The 21107-nt window shown below is 43.5% G+C and overlaps 1 protein-coding gene across 1 annotated transcript; it reads right to left on the bottom strand.

The window, feature by feature from the left end:
* Positions 1–2: 2 nt before the first annotated feature.
* Positions 3–17760, bottom strand: LOC125010276 (NACHT, LRR and PYD domains-containing protein 14-like). The gene is made up of 11 exons (XM_047588765.1): positions 17683–17760; positions 15629–15807; positions 11554–12879; positions 11022–11487; positions 10653–10826; positions 10267–10440; positions 9547–9720; positions 3018–3191; positions 1515–1688; positions 821–994; positions 3–388 (listed from the first exon to the last, which is right to left on the bottom strand). Exons 2-11 carry the CDS (start codon positions 15729–15731, stop codon positions 370–372), a joined length of 2958 nt encoding a protein of 985 aa, XP_047444721.1. The 5' UTR covers positions 15732–15807; positions 17683–17760; the 3' UTR covers positions 3–369.
* Between the last annotated feature and the right edge of the window lie 3347 nt (positions 17761–21107).

Here is a 21107-nt window from a genome sequence, read left to right as displayed (position 1 = left end):
GGTGGGATTTATTTCCTTTAATAAAAACCTTCATTTAAAAACTGCATCTTGTGTTTACTTGTGTTCTTTGTCTCATATTTAAATTTGTTCAATGATCTGAAACATTTAGGTGACAACAGTAAAAATAGTAAATCCTGAGGGATCCAAACCCTTTTCCCACCACTGTATCAGAGTCAGTGGAACTGAACAGTGGCTGCATCACTGGGGGAATAATGTGTGAGTTTAAGCTCATGTTTGTGACTGAGCTGCTCACTTCTTGATCAACATCAGCATTTATCTGCAGTCAGAGTTTCTGTCCACACAAGCTGCTGCTGCTTCTGGATCGTCTGGACACAGCTCATCCTCTCACCTCACACACCCTCCTCTTCATCACCATGACCTCCTCCACCTGTAGAGAGGAGGAGAAAGAAGAGAGGAGGTGAAGGAGTGTTTCCCTTCATCATCACATCCAGTAGAAAGAGCAGCAGGGACTTGAGTCCTGTTCAGAGCAGCAGTGGAGCAGCTATGGAGCTCAGTCAGCTTCCTTTCAGCTTCATGTTAAAGTGTTGGAGTGAACACACACAGACCTGCAGAGACTTTTAGCATCAAGTCTGTTTCCTCTGCAGATTTCACTAAGAAACTGCTGAGAGTCCTGAACGCTTCATTACTGCACCAACACTTTAGTGATGGATTTACTGCTGCTCCATGGAAACAAAGATCAGCTGACTAAGAAACTCATGGTTGCTAAATGTAACGCTGCTTCTGTGATGTGCAGGCTTCAGTCAGACTGATCTCAGATACTTATGAAAGCAGCATGGACTGACTGGAACCCTCTACTCACCACAGAGTCTCCAGTTTATGGTCTGGACTCTCCACAAGATCAAGAAGCTGCTTCACATCTGAATCCTTCAGGTTGTTTCTACTCAGGTCCAGATGTTTCAGATGGGAGGGGTTGGACTTCAGAGCTGAGACCAGAGAATCACAGCTGATCTCTGACAAACTGCAGTAAATCAACCTGAATAAAGAATAAAAGATGAAGATTAAATCCTGAATAATTCAATCAGATGTGTTCAGGTTTTAAATTTTCAGCTCAACATCACTGGTCCTAACAGCCTTTAAGCTTCACTGACTTCAACAACTAACAATGGACATTTTCTACAGTTTCTGTTACAAATACTTGTCTTTGTTATGCCCTCTACCCCTGCTCAGTAGTGTGTCTGCAAGGCCCGATTACTGATGGGAGACTGCTGTGCTGGAGTCGAGGCCTCTCAGCTGCTGCCCATCTGGGCATCAACCTTCCTATTTAAGATCCTGGGCCACAGTCAGTCAGCGCTGGATTATAGACAGTGCTACCAGTTCTCCTAACCTCTGCTTCCGCCTCCTTCCCTGCTTCTGAGTCCACCTATCCGGTTTTGACAGTCTTGAACTAAAGGACATTTACAGATTTATGGCGGAAAGTTCTGGATGACCATGAATTAGATTCAGTTGGTTATTAAATATATCAGATCTGCAACAGTAATAGACAGTGAACTGACCTCAGAGTCTCCAGTCTACAGTCTGGACTCTCCAGAAACCCACACAGCTGCTTCACTCCTGAATCCTTCAGGTTGTTGTAACTCAGATCCAGATGTTTCAGGTGGGAGGGGTTGGACTTCAGAGCTGGTCCCAGAGAATCACAGCTGATCTCTGACAAATTGCAGCTCCTCAGTCTGAATAAAGGATAAAACATGTAGGTTAAATCTCCTCAGACATGTTTGAATGACTATGTCTTTGTGTTATTGTGGATCTTCATCGTGTCTTCTACAGACCGAGTGCCCGTGTGCGCCCAGTGGAGGTCAGATGCCGTGGATTTGGCAGAGGGGAGGTGTTTGGTTGAAGTGTAGTTGCATGTCCAATCATCTCTATTACCTACTGCTGCTGGCTAGGCTAGTTAGTAGCTGACTGCTGGTCTGTTGGTTGATTCTCCAGTTGGACTGGGCTTCTAAAGGAGTGCTACGACTGCCGCCGTGTGGACTACTTCCAGGCAGGCTTTGTGTGTGTGTTTGTGCTCTATTCTCATGTGTAGGACCGAGGTTGTGGCTGGAGCCTGATTGGCCCAATTGGTGGAGGTGGGGTCACGTCAGCCGCACCTCCACGCACTGCCAATGAGAGGCCCCCAATTGCCAGCATCACTGACATTTAAACCAGGGAGCCCGAAGCGGTGAGGCGACTTATTGTATTTTATGTGAGCCTGCCCTGTTTGTTATCGAATCGTGTATGTTAACTGTGGTTAACTTGGTCTGTGAGTACGGAGGGCGAGGTTTAGATGGTTCTACTGATTACACACCCAGGACATTTTTGTTAGCTTCATTAGTCTTAGGGCTGCTGTTTTTTGATGTTTTTTTATTATCAACCAGTAAATTAGATAGTGAGGTTTTTGTTTTATATAAGATAGCATAGGCTCTGTTTAGAGTTCTCTTTTTGTTATATTTGTTCTTTTAAACAGCATCCAAGCACCCTTTGTTCCGTTTGCCTCACCTTCTTTTGTTACAACAATCTGAATTTTCATTTAATAAAACACCTTTGTTTAACAACCCTACCAGCTTGGCTTTTATGTTACATCCTCATACCCCTTTTTATCCCATCGTAACAAGAAGTTTTGCCTCAGATCATGGCACAAGGGATTGTAACATCTCGTCCTGTGTATTAATGAATATGTGACAGTGTGAGGTGTGTGAGCTCCTTCCAGCAGCTGTGGTTCAGAGAGAATGGACTGATACATGGATCACAGCAGGTTTCACTCCAAATGAAATGTGACTGAATGATGATGAAACAGCAGAAAGCTCAGACACTAAACACACCTCAAATACCTGCATCTGAACATATGATATCATCTGTGTGTGTTGACCAGGAACGAAGCATCAGCATTATACAGTTATTGAAATGAGTTTGGATTTGTCTTCAGTTTGAGGATCAACAAAGTTAGAAATAAACATGAATTAGATTCAGTTGGTGATTAATCACATCAGATCTACAACAGTAACAGACAGTGAACTCACTCCAGAGTCTCCAGTGTACAGTCTGGACTTTCCAGAAAACCACACAACTGCTTCACTCCTGAATCCTTCAGGTTGTTGTTTCTCAGGTCCAGATGTTTCAGATGGGAGGGGTTGGACTTCAGAGCTGGTCCCAGAGAATCACAGCTGATATCTGACAACCTGCAGCTCCACAATCTGAATACGGAATAGAAGATGGAGATTAAATCCTGAATAAATAAGATGTTTACGTTTTAAATGTTCATCTCAACATCACTGGTCCTAACAGCTTTTAAGCTTCACTGACTTTAACAACTCACAGTGGACATTTTCTACAGTTTCTGCTACAAACACTCGTCTTGAACTAAAGGACATTTACAGATTTATGGAGGAAAGTTCCGGATTAACATATTTTTTTCCATTTATTTGGAGCCAGTAAGTAAAACATTTTCCAAGGTAAATGAGCATAGTAGGATCTAATGATGCAGTTCCTTCCAACAGAAGACATGCAGGTTCAATGTTCACATTCATTCATTTACGCTGGAGAAGGGCAGCATAGAAGATAGAAGATAAACTCACTTAATCATTCTCATCAGGACTAAACACAACCACCAGGTTTCAAACACTTCCTCCTGTCATTTTAAATTCAAAACCAGGACATTGAACAAATAGGCCGATACCAGATTATAATAAACTCATTCCACAGTGTTTACATTATAGCCAGAATATGATCAGAATATGGTCAGAGACAACAATAGCAGAGAGGTAATGGACAACGCATAGTAAAGAGGTGAGGAACATCAAGCACAGATGGATAGAATATTGATGGAACATAAGGATTAAGACGCACTCATATTTAATACCACCCCGTTTCTCACCAATAATTTACCACAGAGTTTTTGAATACTTCCTCCTGTCTTTTAACATCAAACCAGAACAATGAACAAAATGGCCTATACCAGATTATAATAAAAAAATATTCTATAGTATTTGCAAATTCATTAATACACAGGATGAGATGTTACAATCCCTTGTGCCAAGATCAGAGGCAAAACTCCTTTAGAAGCCCAGTCCAACTTGAGAACAGACCAGCAGACCAGTGGTCAGCTACTAACTAGCCTAGCCACCAGCAGTAGGTAAGAAATGTTGGAATATGACCACACTCCAAACAAACATCTCTTCCTTCTGCCTATATCAGAAATAAGATACAACCAGACACCAGCTACATAGCCTAATCCGCAGCAGCAGGTAATCAGTGTGGTGGGACATGCGATGACACTTCAACCAACTCTGTCCCTTCAGCTAGGATCAGAAATAACACACTATCAGACACTAACTAATTAGCCTAGCCACGGAAGTACACCACCAGAAAAAACACCAGCTAATTAGCCTAGCCACGGAAATAAACCACTAGAAAACAACAGCTAATTATCCAGCAGTAGGTAAGAAATGTTGGAATGCAACTACACTCCAACCAAACATCTCTTCCTTCTGCCTATATCAGCAACAAGATACAACCAGACACCAGCCTAATCCACAGCAGCATGTAATGAGAGGTGGTATCAGGAGTAACACACAAGAAAACATCAGCTAACAAGCCTAGCCAACAACAGTAGGCAGTAGGCAGTGTGCAGTGTGCGGCACATCATCTGGGTTTTCAAGTGGGCACCTCCCTTAACCAATGTTTCATTAAGTCAGGCCCACAACACCTCAGGAAGGCTTAACAGTGAGCTCCAGCATCCCAGAGTCACCCCCCTCAATGCAGCCTCCACGCCACCATGTGCCTTTCAACCGACAGAGTAGATTAGCCCTACTATAACAGCTACCTATTAACAGTACACAGCTAGCCTTACCTTTAGCATGTTCCCCAGTTACCGTGTTTCCTCCTTATCCACAGCCACTCGCTCGATCGCTCCGCTGCCAGAGACATATTGTTTACAGGGACCCTCTGTTCTTTTCTGCGAATGCCCAACTTATACAGGAGAGCATTGGTAGATTTTGCAATAAATCCACGGCATCCAACCTCCACTGGGCGCACACGGGCGCTCCAGCCACACTGCTCAGCTTCCGATGCCAACTCCACATATCTATCTCTCTTGCGCTGATTAGCCTCCTCAACTCTGTCTTCCCACGGGACAGTTAATTCCACAAAATAAACTTTCTTTTCTATCTCGGACCACAACAGCAAATCTGGTCTTTTGAGGGTCACAGCTATCTGTTGTGGAACGCTCAATGGGCCATCTAAATCGGACTTCAGCTCCCAGGCTCCGCCCACACTTAGCTGCCCCGCGCTGTGCCTGATTCTCGCTGGTCTGGCTTTATCTCCCTCCCCAACAAACATAATATGCCTATTCTCCTTTCTAGCAGATGAGGAATTTGCTTCAGTCCGTTTTTCCTCAATTGCAGCTGCTAAGCATTTCAGAACCTGGTTGTGGGGGTGGTGGGAGAGAATAGTTGTGTGATCACAGGCCTGACAGTTTGGACCCCTGGGTCTCCACCATGACTCATTTACAGTTTCTCCGCCAGCCTCCACTGACAAGGGCAGTCACATTATCAGTGGTAGCAGTCCGTTAGCACAGGGGGGTTCTGGCTGCAGAGATCCACACTCTCTTGGCAAAAAAAGCCATCAGGGAGATGGAGAAGAGCAGTCAGCAGGCTGGGTTCTACTCAGGTACTTCCTAATTCCCAAGAGGGATGGGAGACTCAGATCGGTATTGGATTTGAGAGGACTCAACAAGTTTTTGAAGCCCCTATGGTGCAAAATGTTAACTGTACCAAGGGTTACACAAGCCATCATCCAGGGAGACTGGTTCGCCATGATCAGCCTCGAGGATGCATATTTTCAGATCCTGATTTGGGAGGGTCACAGGTGCTTCCCCAGGTTCGCCTTCGACAGCAGAACCTTCGAGTTCTGCGTTCTCCTGTTTGGCTTATCGCTGGCTCCCCACACATTTACAAGATGTATGGACACAGTCTCGGGTCCCTTGTGTCGGGAAGGCCTCCGAATCCTGAACTACTTGGATGATTGGCTGGTATGTGCTTGCTTAGAGAAGCAGTGCCACAACGATGTTGCACGTCTGCTGCAGCACTTGGAATACCAAGGCCTGCGTTTCAACAGGAAGAAAAGCGGGCTCCAGCCCTCACAGTCAACAGAGTTCTTGGACATGTGGTTGGATGTTACGGTACCAACCCTCTCACTAACTCCAGGGCGACAGGCCACCATCAGAGCTTTGCTGTCCCAGTTCTATTTGGGGGTTAAGGTGACCTGGAGATTGTGCCTCCGTCCCTTGGGGTTGATGGCTGCCACAGTGCACATCATGCCTCTGGCTCTCCTGAACATGCGCCCAGTACAGCATGTCCTACTGGGACTTGGTCTCTGTCCACAGAGTCACCTGCGAAACAAGGTGCTGGTCACTCAGAGGTTGCGTATCACTCTCCATTGGTGGGAGCAGTTGCATTGCAAAGTGGTGTCATCAGACGCATCCCTGGTGGGCTGAGGAGCTGTAGGAGACGTAGGAGCTGGCCTGTGGCACAGACAGTGGCTAGCACAGCACATGAACCTTCTGGAACTGCAGGTGATCCGTCTAGCTCTTCTGCACTTCCTGCCAGACCTGAGAAACCAGCATGTGCTGATGAGAACAGACAGCACAGTGGCAGCAGCACATGTAAACAGACAGGGTGGCTTGGGCTCCCCTCGCCATTGCAGGCTGACTCGTGTAATATGGGAGTGGGCACATCAATTGTTCATGTTCCTGAGGGCTGTGTACATTCCAGGTCCCATGAACCTGGCAGCAGATCCCTCTCTGGAGAATGGTTACTGCATCCAGATGTGTTGAGCGAGATCTGGGACCGCTTTGGCATGACTGTGGCCGATATGTTCGCCTCCAGACAGACAGCACACTGTCACCTCTTCTTCCCTCTATGGAGGGACGACCCTTCCTTGGGCACAGATGCAATGGTGCACTAGTGGCCACAGGGTCTCCTGTATGCTTTCCCTCCTGCAACCCTCCTGCAACCCCTCCTGCAGAGAGTCCAGGTGAAAGAGATGAACCTCATCCTGGTGGCTCGGAATTGGCCCCAGATGACTTGGTTTTCAATGATCGCTTCCCTCCTACATCCCTGGGAGCTCCCCCCTCAACATGACCTTCTGTTCAAGGGAATCTGTTCCACCCTTTTCCCCAGGGGCTCAGGCTTTGGGCCTGGCCCCTGAGAGGGCCAGGGTGCTAGCCATGGGGCTGGCCCAATCGGTGGTTAGCACACTGCAGGGAGCCCAGGCTCCATCAACTCAGGCAGAATATGCTTATCGTTGGGGTGTCTTTGAGTCGCGGTGGAGTAAGAGACGGGTGGATCCCCTCTCTTGCACTGCCACTGACATCCTACAGTTCCTACAGGAACTATTGGAGGCTGACAGGTCTCCCTCAACCCTTAGGGGAATGGTGGCAGCCATAAAGGCAGCCACCATCCCTCAAAAGGGGCATGTAGGATGACTCTTTACCACAGGGGGGCAGCTGTCCCCCCATGGGATTTGGAGGTTGTGCTGTCAGCATTGCAGCATGAGCCATTTGAACCCACAGAGCGACAGACCAGCTCTTTTTCTGTCACAGACCCAACTGCCTTGGACAACCAGTCTCGAAATCAAGGCTTTTTCATTGGGTTGTGAGTGCAATCCATGAGGGGCAGGCAGGCCGACCCCAGCAGGGGCACGGGCACACTCCACACGGGGCCTCACCACTTCTTGGGCTTTGCGGCGAGGTGCCTCTCTGTCGGAGATTTGTACGGCGGCCTCTTGGTCAACCCCATCCACCTTTATTAGGTCCTACTGCATAAATATAGCAGCTGGCACTATGTTCACTGAGCATGTGTTGGGCTCTAGTCAGTAGGACATGGCACTAGGCTCCATGCCTCCGTAACTCTGTTGCAGAGTGATGTCCTTTTCAGTTCAGCTGGCCTGGCAACTGGGCTGACCAGTTGACAATTCACTTACTTATGGCCTTCGCATCTGGTGGGGCCAGGGTAGCCTTGATAGCGTCTTGCACCTTGGCTAAAGGGGGATGTAATGTCCTATCACTGTACAGGGTTGCACTTGTTTCCCTTATTTGAGCACATGGGATAGCACTCTGGTGGCGGTGACGTCTCATTCGAATTCAACTGCCATGTTAAGCTCCCACAGGAGCAGTCTTGGTTCCTCGCCGTGGTGTTTCTTACAGAGTCCTCATACATATGGAATATGTAGGGTGGAAAGATGGAGACAGGTCTCTGAGTGGAGAGACTATCTCTCCACCACATGGCCGCTCCGGAACATGCTCCAATCAAGGTTAAGTGGAGAGGCCACAAGGGGGAGGCTGTATGCATAGGGGCTGTATAGCCATGGGTGTAATGCGTGACCACCACATGTGGTGTGTCTTAAAGAGCAATCCACATCAGCTGCCCCCATGGGGGTCAGTCCCCATACATATGGAATATGTAGGGTGGAGAGATCTCTGGAGAGAGTCTCTCTACTCAAATAACCTGGGTGACAATGTAACTATCCGTTTCAGTTTCTTGTTTGCGGTAAAAGTTTTAAGATCCATAAAAATCCAACTGCATGTGTTTTTGGTTCAGAGCATTAGTGATTTCTTCTACTGCTTCAATTATTGCCATTGAGGTGGTTGTTTTTATTATAAAACTGTACTGACCTTCATTCATTATCTGATGTTTGTCAAGAAAATTTTCTAGTTGGGAACACAAAGGTTTTCTCAGATTTTGGAAATTGTGGCAGCAGTGATGTTGGTTTGTTATGTGTGGAGCTGTGTTTCCTCTCTTTTTTCTAGAATGGAATTACTTATGTAATTTTCATTTTATTAGAAAGATAAATGACAGATATGGGTTAGAGGTTTTACAACATTATTTAGGACGTTTTTCACAACAGTCATGCCAATATGGTGACAGTCTGTGGATAATCCGCTTGGACATTTTAGAACAATGTATTGCTGAGAGGAAAATTGAGCATGGATTCCTTTAGATTGACTTCTGATTTATTTAGTTTTATTCCATTGGTCAGTTCCCTGGTCTGGAATTTCTCCAGCTAACTCTGGGCCAACATTTACTAAAAACCATTCAAACTGTCAACTACATTTTTCATGTTATTATTGACTCCATTCTCATCAATGAAGTAGTCAGGATATGTTGCTTAGTAGATACATATTTGTTGATCACTGTAACCCAAGTTCCTTTTAGATTATTTTTATGTTCACAGAATCATTGTTTTCTAGTTCTTATTATGTCTATTCATTTATTTCTATAGCTTTTATATCTTTGTTCTGCTTCTCTGGTTTTAAACAAACAAACAAACTAAACAATTTATACAGATTATTTGTCTTTTTCCTTTTGATTGTGGAGTTACATCAAAGTAACTCCACAATCCCGTAATCCAACATCAATGGTCAACTAATTCAGAAAAGACCAAGGTCAAACAGCCAAGAAGCATGACAACACAAACTGTGTCACACATAAATTAGATTCAGTTGGTGATTAAACATACTAGATCTACAACAGTAACAGACAGTGAACTGACCTCAGGGCCTCCAGTCTACAGTCTGGACTCTCCAGAAAACCATACAGCTGCTTCACTCCTGACTCCTTCAGGTTGTTTCTACTCAGGTCCAGATGTTTCAGATGGGAGGGGTTGGACTTCAGAGCTGAGACCAGAGAATCACAGCTGATGTCTGACAAACTGCAGTCACTCAATCTGAATAAAGAATAAAAGATGTGAGTTTATAAAGTTCCTCCTTTAAATCATGTGTTCAGAGCTGAAGAAGGTTCAGAATGAACAAGTTTTAAGTCGACATGTTGAAGATGTTTTGTTCCTTCGCACTGAACTCTTTTAGAGTCTGGTTCAGACAAACTAAGACATTTGAGGACATCACCTTCAACTCTCAGAGAGTGGAATCAACATGTTTCACATATTCTGACAATTTATAAAATAAATCATTAAATAAGTGATTTAACTATAATAAAAAAATGACTGTTAGTGGGTGGCCTCCTTTTAATTTGGAAATGAAGAGTGTCAGAGTTTCAGAGTCAATCATCCAGTGGAGGATTTGTCTTCTTCTATGAAGCTTTGAAATGTGGAGCTCAACATGGCTCTGCCACAGTCAATGGACTAAACCACAGAAAAAGAAAGCAGACTTTACCATGAAGATCCTCAGTGTGGATCAGTAGAATATCAGCCTGATGTCACCACAACTTTACCATCATATTCATCTCAGCACACAAAGAAAACATGCAGTCTGACCTCAGAGTCTCCAGTCTACAGTCAGGACTCTCCAGAAAACCACACAGCTGCTTCACTCCCAAATCCTTCAGGTTGTTTTTACTCAGGTCCAGATGTTTCAGATGGGAGGGGTTGGACTTCAGAGCTGGTGCCAGAGAACCACAGCTGATCTCTGACAAGCTGCACCTCTCCAACCTGATTAAAGAATAAAAGATGTAGATTAAAGGTGTAATGATCCAAAGAGGGGAAATGTATTAATGTATCGTGTGTGTTTCATGGTGACTCAGAGCAGTGGTCTTCTATCAGTCTGACTCAACAACATCAGTAACAGTCTGTGACTGTGTATTTAGTTTTTATAAACTGAATGAATATAGAAAACCTTCAACATCTCCAGTCGGTGAACTGACCTCAGAGTCTCCAGTCTACAGTTTGGACTCTCCAGTCCAGCAGAGAGATGCTTCACTCCTGAATCCTTCAGGTTATTATAACTCATGTTCAGCTCTGTCAGATAGGAAGGGTTGGACTTCAGAGCTGAGGACACAACTTCACAGTGAGTCTCTGAGAGTCCACATCCAGTTAATCTGTGATTAGAAAACACATAAATCTGTTGTAAATCAGATTCCATTCATTTCCATTCTAGATCCAGACTGAATGAGTATGCATATGCGCCAGGGGAGCATATTGGGGGTTACGTGCTTGCTCAGGGCACCACAGCCATGGACAGGGCAGGCACCACTGCGCTACAGCCCCCCATTCTCTTGATGATCAGGACTCACTGAGCCTTTCTGCAGTTCCTCACAGCTGGGATTAGTCTCCGTTGTCCCTCCATTGATGTGTTGTACTTCTTCAGGTCCAACTCATCCAGAACCTCCTCTGACATCTGCAGCATGTAGGCCAGAGCTGAGCAGTGGATCTCATAGAGTTCCTTCTCTGATCTGTTCTCTGACTTCAGGAACTCTTGGATCTCCTGATGAACTGAGAGGTCGTTCATCTCCATCAGACAGTGAAAGATGTTGATGCTTCTGTCAGGAGACATTTCATCAGTGTTCATCTCCTTCAGCTTGTTGATGGTTCTCTGGATGATTTCTGGACTGTTCTCTGTCTGACCCAGCAGACCTCCTAAGAGTCTCTGGTTGGACTCCAGAGAGAGGCCATGAAGGAAGCGAACAAACAGGTCCAAGTGACCATTTTTACTATGCAGGGATTTCTCCATGGCTCCATAAAAGAGGTCATCCAGAGATGAGGCAACGCTGTGCCCCTTTACAAAATGTTGAGTAATCTTCTGGAGAAAAGACAAGTTTGATTTCTTTTCTTGGTATTTTTTCCCCAGGAAGTTCTTCAGCACCTTTGTCTTCTTGTTGGTGTAACAGTGGAACATGTGGACTGCAGCCAGAAACTCCTGAACACTCAAATGAACAAAGCAGTAGACTGATTTCTGGAAGATCACACTCTCTCTTTTGAAGAACTCTGTACAAACTCCTGAGTACACTGAGGCCTCTGTCACATCCAGACCACAGCGCTCCAGGTCTTCTTGGTAGAACATGATGTTTCCTTCCTCCAGATGTTCAAACGCCAGCCTCCCCAGCTTCAGAAGAACTTTCCTGTCATCCTCTATCAGCTCTTGTGGACTGGTCTCATGTCCCTCATGGTACTTGTTCTTCTTCCTCTTTGTCTGAACCATCACAAAGTGTGAGTACATGTCAGTCAGGGTCTTGGGCAGCTCTCCTCTCTGCTCTGCAGTCAACATGTGCTCCAGAACTGTAGCAGTGATCCAGCAGAAGACTGGGACTCCACACAGGATGTGGAGACTCCTGGAGGTCTTGATGTGGGAGATGATTCTGTTGGACAGCTCTTCATCACTGAACCTCCTCCTGAAGTACTCCTCCTTCTGGGCGTCAGTGAAGCCTCGTACTTCTGTTACCCTGTCAACACATGTAGGAGGGATCTGATTGGCTGCTGCAGGTCTGGAAGTGATCCAGACCAGAGCCGAGGGAAGCAGGTTCCCCTTGATGAGGTTTGTCAGCAGCACGTTGACTGATGCCTTCTGTGTGACATCAGACACAACCTCACTGTTGTTGAAGTCCAGTGAAAGTCTGCTTTCATCCAGGCCATCAAAGATGAACAAAAGTTTCCAGACAGCCAGCTGCTCTGCTGCGACCTTCTGTAATGTTGGATGGAAAACATGGTGCAGCCTGAGAAGACTGTACTGCTCATCTTTGATCAAGTTCAACTCCCTGAACGAAAGCACAATCACCACGCTGACATCTTGGTTTTCCGAACCCTCTGCCCAGTCCAGAGTGAACTTCTGCACTGAGAAGGTTTTTCCAACACCAGCGACACCGTAGGTCAGAACCACTCTGATGTGTCTCTGTTGGTCAGGTAAGGCTTTAAAGATGTCCTGGCACCTGATTGGAGTGTCATGGAGGGCCTTCATCTTGGAAGCTGTCTCAAGCTGCTTCATCTCATGTTGGGTATTAACCTCTTCACTCTGTTGCTCTGTGATGTAGAGCTCAGTGTAGATCTTGTTGAGGAGGGTTCCTCTTCCTCTTACATCAGTTCCCTCAGTCACATGTTCACATCTCCTCCTCAGACTGATCTTATGTTCATCTAAAACCTCCTGCAGACCAACATCAGCTGGAAAGAAGAACAAACCAGAGACAGAAAGAAAACAGTCATCCAGTTTGAAGCCACAAAGACCAGAAAACTGACTTTAAATTTTTTCTGAAGAGATTTTTCTTCTGATAATAACTCATTTTTAGAAGAAACATTTGAAATGCTCTTTGTTCTATCAGCTTGAGATCTCCCCAGAGTGGCTCCGTGATATTGAGGTCAGGAGACTGAACCTTCACTTTGTTCTGCTGTAGCCAATGATGGGTCGACTTGGCCTTGTGTTTTGGATCGTTGTCATGTTGGAACATCCAAGTACATCCCATGTGCAGCTTCTGGGCTGATGAGTGCAAATTCGCCTCCAGTATTTGCTGATAACATGCTGCATTCATCTTTCCTTCAACTTTGACCAAGTTTGCCTTTGTAGCTCACACATCCCCAAAACATCAGCGATCCACCTCAGTGCTTCACAGTAGGAATGGTGTTCCTATCATCATAGACACCTCCCCAAATGTAACGTTTATGGTTGTAGCCAAAAAGTTCAATTTTGGTCTCATTACTCGGCCCTTACTTACTTGGTCAAATTACCTTGTTCCAGAAGTTTTGAGGCTTGTCTCTGTGCTGTTTGGCGTATTGCAGGCGAGATACTTTGTGGCATTTGCGCAATAATGTCTTTCTTCTGGCGACTCGACCATGCAGGCCATTTTTCTTCAAGTGCCTCCTTATTGTGCATCTTGAAACAGCCACACCGCTAGTTTTCAGAGAGTCCTGTATTTCAGCTGATGTTATTTGTGGGGGTTTTTTGCATTCCGAACAATTTTCCTGGCAGTTGTGGCGGAGATTTTTGTTGGTCTACCTGACTGTGTTTTGGTTTTAACAGAGCCCCTGATTTTCCATTTGTTAATGACAGTTTGAACACTGCTGACTGGCATTATCAATTCCTTGGATATCTTTTTCTATCCCTTTCCTGTTCAGTTCACCTACCTTTTCCCGTAGATCCATTGACAATTATTAGTTTAGTTAGGATGTTACCAGGCCAAAAGTGGTCTTTCTACCCATGATGTCATAGACAACAAACAATATGTTTTTGCTTTCATGTCTTGCATCATATAACCTTTGTTTGAAAATCCAAAAAGCATTGAATAAGGTTAGCTGGACTTGTAGGTGTGAATGGTGTTGAAACTTCTTGGGGACAGAAGTCAAGACTGAATTATAAATAGTTGGTAAATTAAATCTCAGTCCACCTCCTCTGTTTAGAGAAGGTTTCTCTACTTTGACATAGATGGCTTCCTTAACTCCTCTCTCAAACCATCTGTCCTCTCTGGCCAGGACTTTGACTTTGGTATCTTTGAAGGAGTGTCCTTTGTCCTCCAGGTGGAGGTGGACTGCTGAGTCATTCCCTGATGAGCTGGCTCTCCTGTGTTGGGCCATGCGTTTGTGGATGGGTTGTTTTGTTTCCCCAATGTACAAGTCTGTAGATTCCTCGCCAAACTGAACCGCGTACACTACATTACTCTGTTTCTGTCTAGGTGTTTTGTCTTTGGGGTGGACCAGTTTCTGTCTTAGTGTGTTGCCAGGTTTGAAATAAACTGGGATGCGGTGTTTACCAAAAATTCTCCTCAGTTTCTCTGACACACCAGCTATGTAGGGGATGGTGATGTTCTTCCTTCTGTTTTGTTCCTCTTCCCTGTCCTTCCTGGGATATCTTTTTGAGCCTTTGACAAATGTGTCATTTGAAAAGGTTCCTTTTCTCCACCTTGTTTAGTTTTGTAACCTGGATATGTAGGGAACATTATTTATGCCTGACATCCATTTATGCAGATTTAACCGAGGGTTTTTGTTTCTTTCTGTCATTAGATCCTTAGACTGTTATCAATCCATGGAGCAGATTTATTTTTGACCATGAACCTTTTTAAAGGAGCTTGTTTCCAACACTCATGTATGTGGCCATAAATAAATGCAGTGCAGCTACAGGGTCATCTTCACAACACAGTATGTTCCAGTTCATACTAGATGTTTCATTAATCAATTAATCGTCATTAAATGTCTTATAGGGCCATGTTGAAATGATTTTAGCTTTTGGTTTTGGAACCATTTGACTCTCTAGCAATAGCCGTTATATTGTGGTCACTGAAACCTACAGGGACAGAGACAGCCTTAGGACATGGTCAGGAACATTTGTATAAATATGGTCAATGTAAGACCTAGATGAGACACCATCACTGTCTGGACTCTTCTTGTTTAGACATGACTGCACCAACCAATCTACATTCATATCTCCTAGTAAGAAGATTTCTCTGTTTTCATCTGATATCAAACATCTCACACAACCCATTCATATACTGGGCATCAGCACTAGGAGGCCTATAGAAACACCATGCTATGCTTGGTTTTAAATAAGCCAAGTGGACTTGTACACAGATAGCATCAATATCTTCTCCCATAAGGTCATAGTGTGGTTTGATAAACATAAATAGCGACTCCACCTCCAAACTTGTTTCTGTCTCTGTAAATGGAGAAATTCTCAGTAGCTACAACTGAATCAGTGAAGGAATCATCAAGGTGGGTCTCAGGAATAGCTAAGATCAATACAGTTATCTCTGACAACACACTCTACATCCTGATACTTATTTCACAGACTACATACATTCACATGAGCCAAGACCAGGACCTTCTGAATGCCCAGCTTAATGCAGAACATATCAGTATTAGAAGTAGTCATTGCAGTAAGTGAGAAGCACTGAACATGGTCATTCTAAAAGAGTCAGGGGGTCACCTTTGAGTTTCTGTACAGTTGAGCATTTATATTCATCCTGTCGACTGACGAAGCCTCTGTGTGTCTGAGGGTCCAGGTTCTTCACTGAAGGTTGGAGGTTCATCTCTGGACCGATCACTCTTCATAGACAGACAGCTGGATGCTGTAGACTCTTTCTCCATCTTCTGACTTCAGTCAGTCTGAGAGATAAACCAGTAACACTCAGTGAGTTTACATCAACTTCAGATACAGTCAGTCCTCTCTAGTCACATGAAGTCTTTCTAGCTATGATGGAGTAATACAAGCTAACTATGAATGAATGGACAAACTGACCTGAAACCAGTTCACTATCAACATTGCTAAATGTGTGTAAGGATTTCCAGTTCCTTGATTAATTCCTTTCACTTTGATTAGTTTGATTTGACCAATGACTTGTAGCCAAACCTGTTCTACTTGATTTTAGAAGTATGGATCCTTTCAAAGACTACAAAGGAAATTCCTACATTTTCCTCCATGAACAGAATGAAGAAGCTCACGTATTCCAACTAATTCTTTAGATTCAGAATCAGCTTTGAAAGACACACTGGTTCATTTTGTAACTCAGACTAGTAAACTACAGAACATATTCTCTTCACTTACTACCAAATACTTCTGGAAACAAATGGAAGAATCCAATCACAAACTAAGGAGAAACAGGAAAATCTGAACACAATTCTCACAATGGAAACACAATGAACACACAAAGTAGAGTTTAGGAAACTCCACTGTTATGAGGAGTTCATGAAATAAAACTAAATTACTTCATGTAAAAAACATATGACGTCTAAATGAGGACTTGCAGGCTAAGGGATGGTAAAGAATATACAACTGCAGTGATGCTAATGCTGCATTTGACTCTAACTAAAGAAATAACGGCTCTATTCAAAGGACCGTCCCTGAGAAGACTATGCAGTACAACTATTCATAATCCATGGCTCATGAAGGCCATATTAAAATACATCAATCACAAAATAAATTATATAAAAACCCAAATACTAATAATTAAAATCAATAAATCAATGACAGAAACAAACTAGAAAGAAGAAGAGTAATCATGATGTAGAACTTCTAAATGCATCTCAGGGTGACTCTAAGAACTCTTGGAGGAAACTAAGCAAGGTCTTGAACAGGGGCCAAAAACCTCCTGTGCTCCCTGACCATGATAATACTATAAGTAATGTCACCAGTAACTCCAGTCTTACCGGTACATTGAATGACCACTTTGTCTCCATTGGTGAAAGCCTATCTAGTAAAATGAGCCAACCTCAGGGTGCCTCGTTTAATGATTATCAGGTAACTACCGGAGCTCTTTCTTCCTGAGTCCAACAAACTGATGAAGTCTATAAAATCGTCATGAACATGTTCAAAGTAAAAACTCAGCTGGAACCCACTAAATCTCCAGTGAAACTCTGAAAGGTGTTGCCAGTGTAATTTCTGCAGCCCTTACTTACTGCATTAATCTGTCTCTACTTTCTGGAGTAGTAACACAAGCAGAGACAACTGCACGACTTCCACCAGTTTTCACATGTGGAGATAAGAACCATTTCAGCAACTAGCGTCCACTCTCCATCCTGACAACTCTCTCCAAGGCTCTGGAAAGACGAGTCTACAATAGACTTAGCAGCTATCTGGACAGCCTAAATACTATAGTCCCATCCCAGTATGGATTCAGGAAGAAAATACTACATACACGGCAGTGTTTGATCTAACTGATAAAATCAATGATACAGTTGATACAGGTGATTATGACACTGGCATCTTTTAGGCTTGTCTAAAGTATTTGACACCATCAACATTGAGGTCCTAATCAAAAAATAATAAACACTTTGGTATCAGAGGCCTAGACTGGTTTCATAGTCATCTGTTTGAAAGACATTAATATGTTTATGTAAACCACCAGGAATCAGCTGATTCATCACAAGTTGGTGAGAATGTTTGAATCAAACTGTTGAGTTCTGACTCTTCTTCCCTCTACAGTCCACATGGAGAAGAAGAAGAAGAAGAGGAAGAAGAAGAAGAAGAATGTTAACACTCACCCTGCTTCAGCCTTCAGTGTTCCTCTAAATGGAGTCTGAACTGACTACACACTTGAATTGAATTCCGCCTCTCTTCTCCATTTACAGGAAAGCAGATGAGTTTATCTCTGGGTGTGGATCAGACTTTGTACCTGTTGTGTTTATGAGTGCTGCTCTCAGCTTTAACTTAAGGGCTTTTATTGAAGATATTATCTCTTTATCTGCATGTTGTGATCAAGTGTTCAAGGTTCTTTATTGTCATTTATATGTTACACATACAAACAAAACTAGTTTCTCTGGTTCAGGAGCACACAAACATAAAGAATATAAAATATAAAGATGTAATAAAAATGTGTCAGATGCAGAGCATAGAGCAGTAGATGGTTCTTTGTCATATTGTTTGAGTCTCTCAGCTCCTGGAAAGAAGCTGAGCTGGATCCTTGATGTTTTGGTCCTGATGCACCAAGGAGGAGGCTGAATAGTGTATTTGCTGGGTGGGTGGAGTCCCCCATGATGCAGGCTGCTCTGCTCCTGCACTAGCTGGTGTAAATGTCCTCTATGGACGTCAGGCTGCAGCAGCAGATTTTCTCTGCTGATTTAGTCAAAAACACCTTTCTGTCAGGATTATGAGGAGATCCAGATCATGAGACTGCAGCAGCATCATGTTCACACTTCCTCCTTCCTGTGTTGTATAGTTCAGCTCTCAGCTCATATGTCAATGTACATTCAAACTACTCACAGAAGAGAAGTTGAAAGTGGAGTAATACGATCTCTGTGGTTGATTCCCATCAATGCTCTCTGCAGCATTTTGAATCAGCTGGAGGTTTTTTAGAGAGCTATTTGGATCAAGCTGATGATAATGAATGACATTAATCCAGCCTGGAAGAAACTAATGAAACAAACAGTGACAGGAAACACAGAGTGGGAATAAAAACACCAGCTGACACACTGACAACACTCTAAAAATGAAAACTTAAATTTCTTGGCGTAACCATATTTTTTCAGCTAACTAAGCAAAAAAGTTTGAGTTGTGTTGTAAACTAATCAACACATGTATTCCATCAAACAACCAAAAGACACTGGACTCCCACAGTGCATTGCAGCACATTTACTAGTTGCTATCGAGTATTTAATTCAAATGTATTTTTATTTTAGTGCGTTAGTTTTTTAAATATAATTCTAAATTTGAATTGATGATGATCTTTTAACATTAAAATAAAATGTATTTAATTTTTTTGTCGCTCAAAATATACGTCACAACTTTATAACTTTATATCTTTATTGAACTTTTCGACCCCAGGTAAGACAACGATGGAAAAATCCCTGTTATGTTACATAAATGCTATTTCGTTTTCTCTGTAGCAGTTATTTCATTTAATAAATGCAACACACTATAGGCCTAGCATAGAGGTGAAAAGGATATATGCAGTGTTATCTTCATTTTAGATGTAAAGAGGTTTTGTGGCTCCCAGTGTTTTCTTTTCTTTGGGAAACGGATCCAAATGGCTCTTTGAGTGTTAAAGGTTGCAGACCCCTGGGCTATACTTTATCATAACGTTACAGTATAGTTTTTCTTTCTTTAAAAAAAATTATATTTATTGGCCTTTTAACATTGGGATCCGGAGAAGTATCCCTCTCACGGTTAAAGAGAGGTCTTTCAGTGCATAAATCATGTATAAGTTAATTGGGAAGGACTCGTTTAAATATGCCAGTAACTTAACCTTTGATAAACATGTGGGTGCACAGGCTAATATGAGCACACACACACACACACACACACACACACACACACACACACACACACACGCACGCACACGCACGCACACACACACACACACACACACACACACACACACACACACACACACACACACACACACACACACACACACACACACACACACACACACACGCTACCTGTGGTTGTTGTTCTGTTACCAACGTAGCGTGTTAGCAACTCAAAACGTGTAACCAAGTTAAAATGTAACAGCCGGAGTCATCAAGATACAGAACTGGACCGAACTGGAGTTGTTCCGATTCCAATACCGGTATCATTATGGTATCATTATGGTATCATTATGGTATCATTAGCTCCGTTAGCTTCGTTAGCTCCGTCAGTGCGGCTACAGTCTCATTTATTAAACAAAGTGAGCAGCGCTACAAATAAGCGTTATACTGTGCACGTGTGTCTTTGAAGTTAAAGTTCAGTTTTACTTTAAAGACTCGTTTTTACAACCGGGAGTCATGTAAACATGACACACTCCTCGTCTTGTTCCGGTCGGTCGTCATGGAAACGTGACGCTCTGGCAGTGACGCGGTTTGGAGGGTCTTACATGCTGCACATTTTTTGAGTGTAAACTTTGTTATTTATTTGATTATTTTATCAAGTAACTGAACTTTCATTTCTTGTTACAGTTTCCTATGACATGAGAATTTTGTAGTTTCGCCTGCACAAACCAAGAGGGTCTCTTCAAGCACTGTGGTCTGAGGCGCTACTCAGCTCAGGATTGTTATTACAGGACTTTTATACTGTGTTGTGGTTTGACTCTTTTAACATGTCCACACGAGGGATCGACTGATTATCGGGTTATATATATTCGGCATTCTGACGCATATCGGCATCGGCCTTTTTTTATTTTTTTATCCGAGGGCCGGTAAGAGATCAGTTTAAACCTGGGTTATTTTGGCTCTGATGCAGCTGCGCCGCTCTGTCTGCTGTCTCCACGCTGTCTCCAGCATTGTCCCGCCCACAGCACCATGTAATTGGTTACACGCAGAGCCATGGCGCGGGTAACAGCCAATCAGCAGCGAAAGCTGTACATGCACATTGCACACGGACACAGAGGAGAAAAAGTTTTGCCACCGTTGAAACCCGCGCTGTTCCTGCGGGCTTGATTTCGAGGTAAGTTAAGGCAGCAGAGTCTCCCGCAGTTGTAATAAACATCCCAGTCCTCTACAACTCATAACTACTAGTAACATTACTGTGAGCTCACTAACGTTATAAACACATAAGCGGCAGCTCTGCTCGCTCGCAGTCCCTCTGGATGCTGATAATATCGATATGGATATGTTCTGAGAATCTTTTCATTAAACATATGCTTAAAGGCATTTAAATGAACTTAAGTGTTGGAGTTTGTATTATTCAAAATTTTGACGCCAACATTCCCTTTTTCTGTAAATGAATATCGGCTCCAAATATCGGTTATCGGCCTCCTTGACGACTGATGATCGGTATCGGCCCTGAAAAAAAAAAAAACATATCGGTCTATCTTTAGTCCACACCAGTCTGCATCTTTTTGTTTGTGTGCAGTCTACAGTACTTACAGTATTGGTAGATACTAAGAGATTTCATCCTCCTACATGTTTGCTGCAATGTTGTATTTAATGTTTAAATAAATATGTTTTACTGAACCAGTATTATTTGTATTTGTAGGCACAATGGAACA

Source organism: Mugil cephalus, chromosome 7 (genome assembly GCF_022458985.1).
Source record: "Mugil cephalus isolate CIBA_MC_2020 chromosome 7, CIBA_Mcephalus_1.1, whole genome shotgun sequence".
Classification (NCBI taxonomy): domain Eukaryota; kingdom Metazoa; phylum Chordata; class Actinopteri; order Mugiliformes; family Mugilidae; genus Mugil; species Mugil cephalus.
This window is presented reverse-complemented; position numbering and strand designations above follow the sequence as displayed.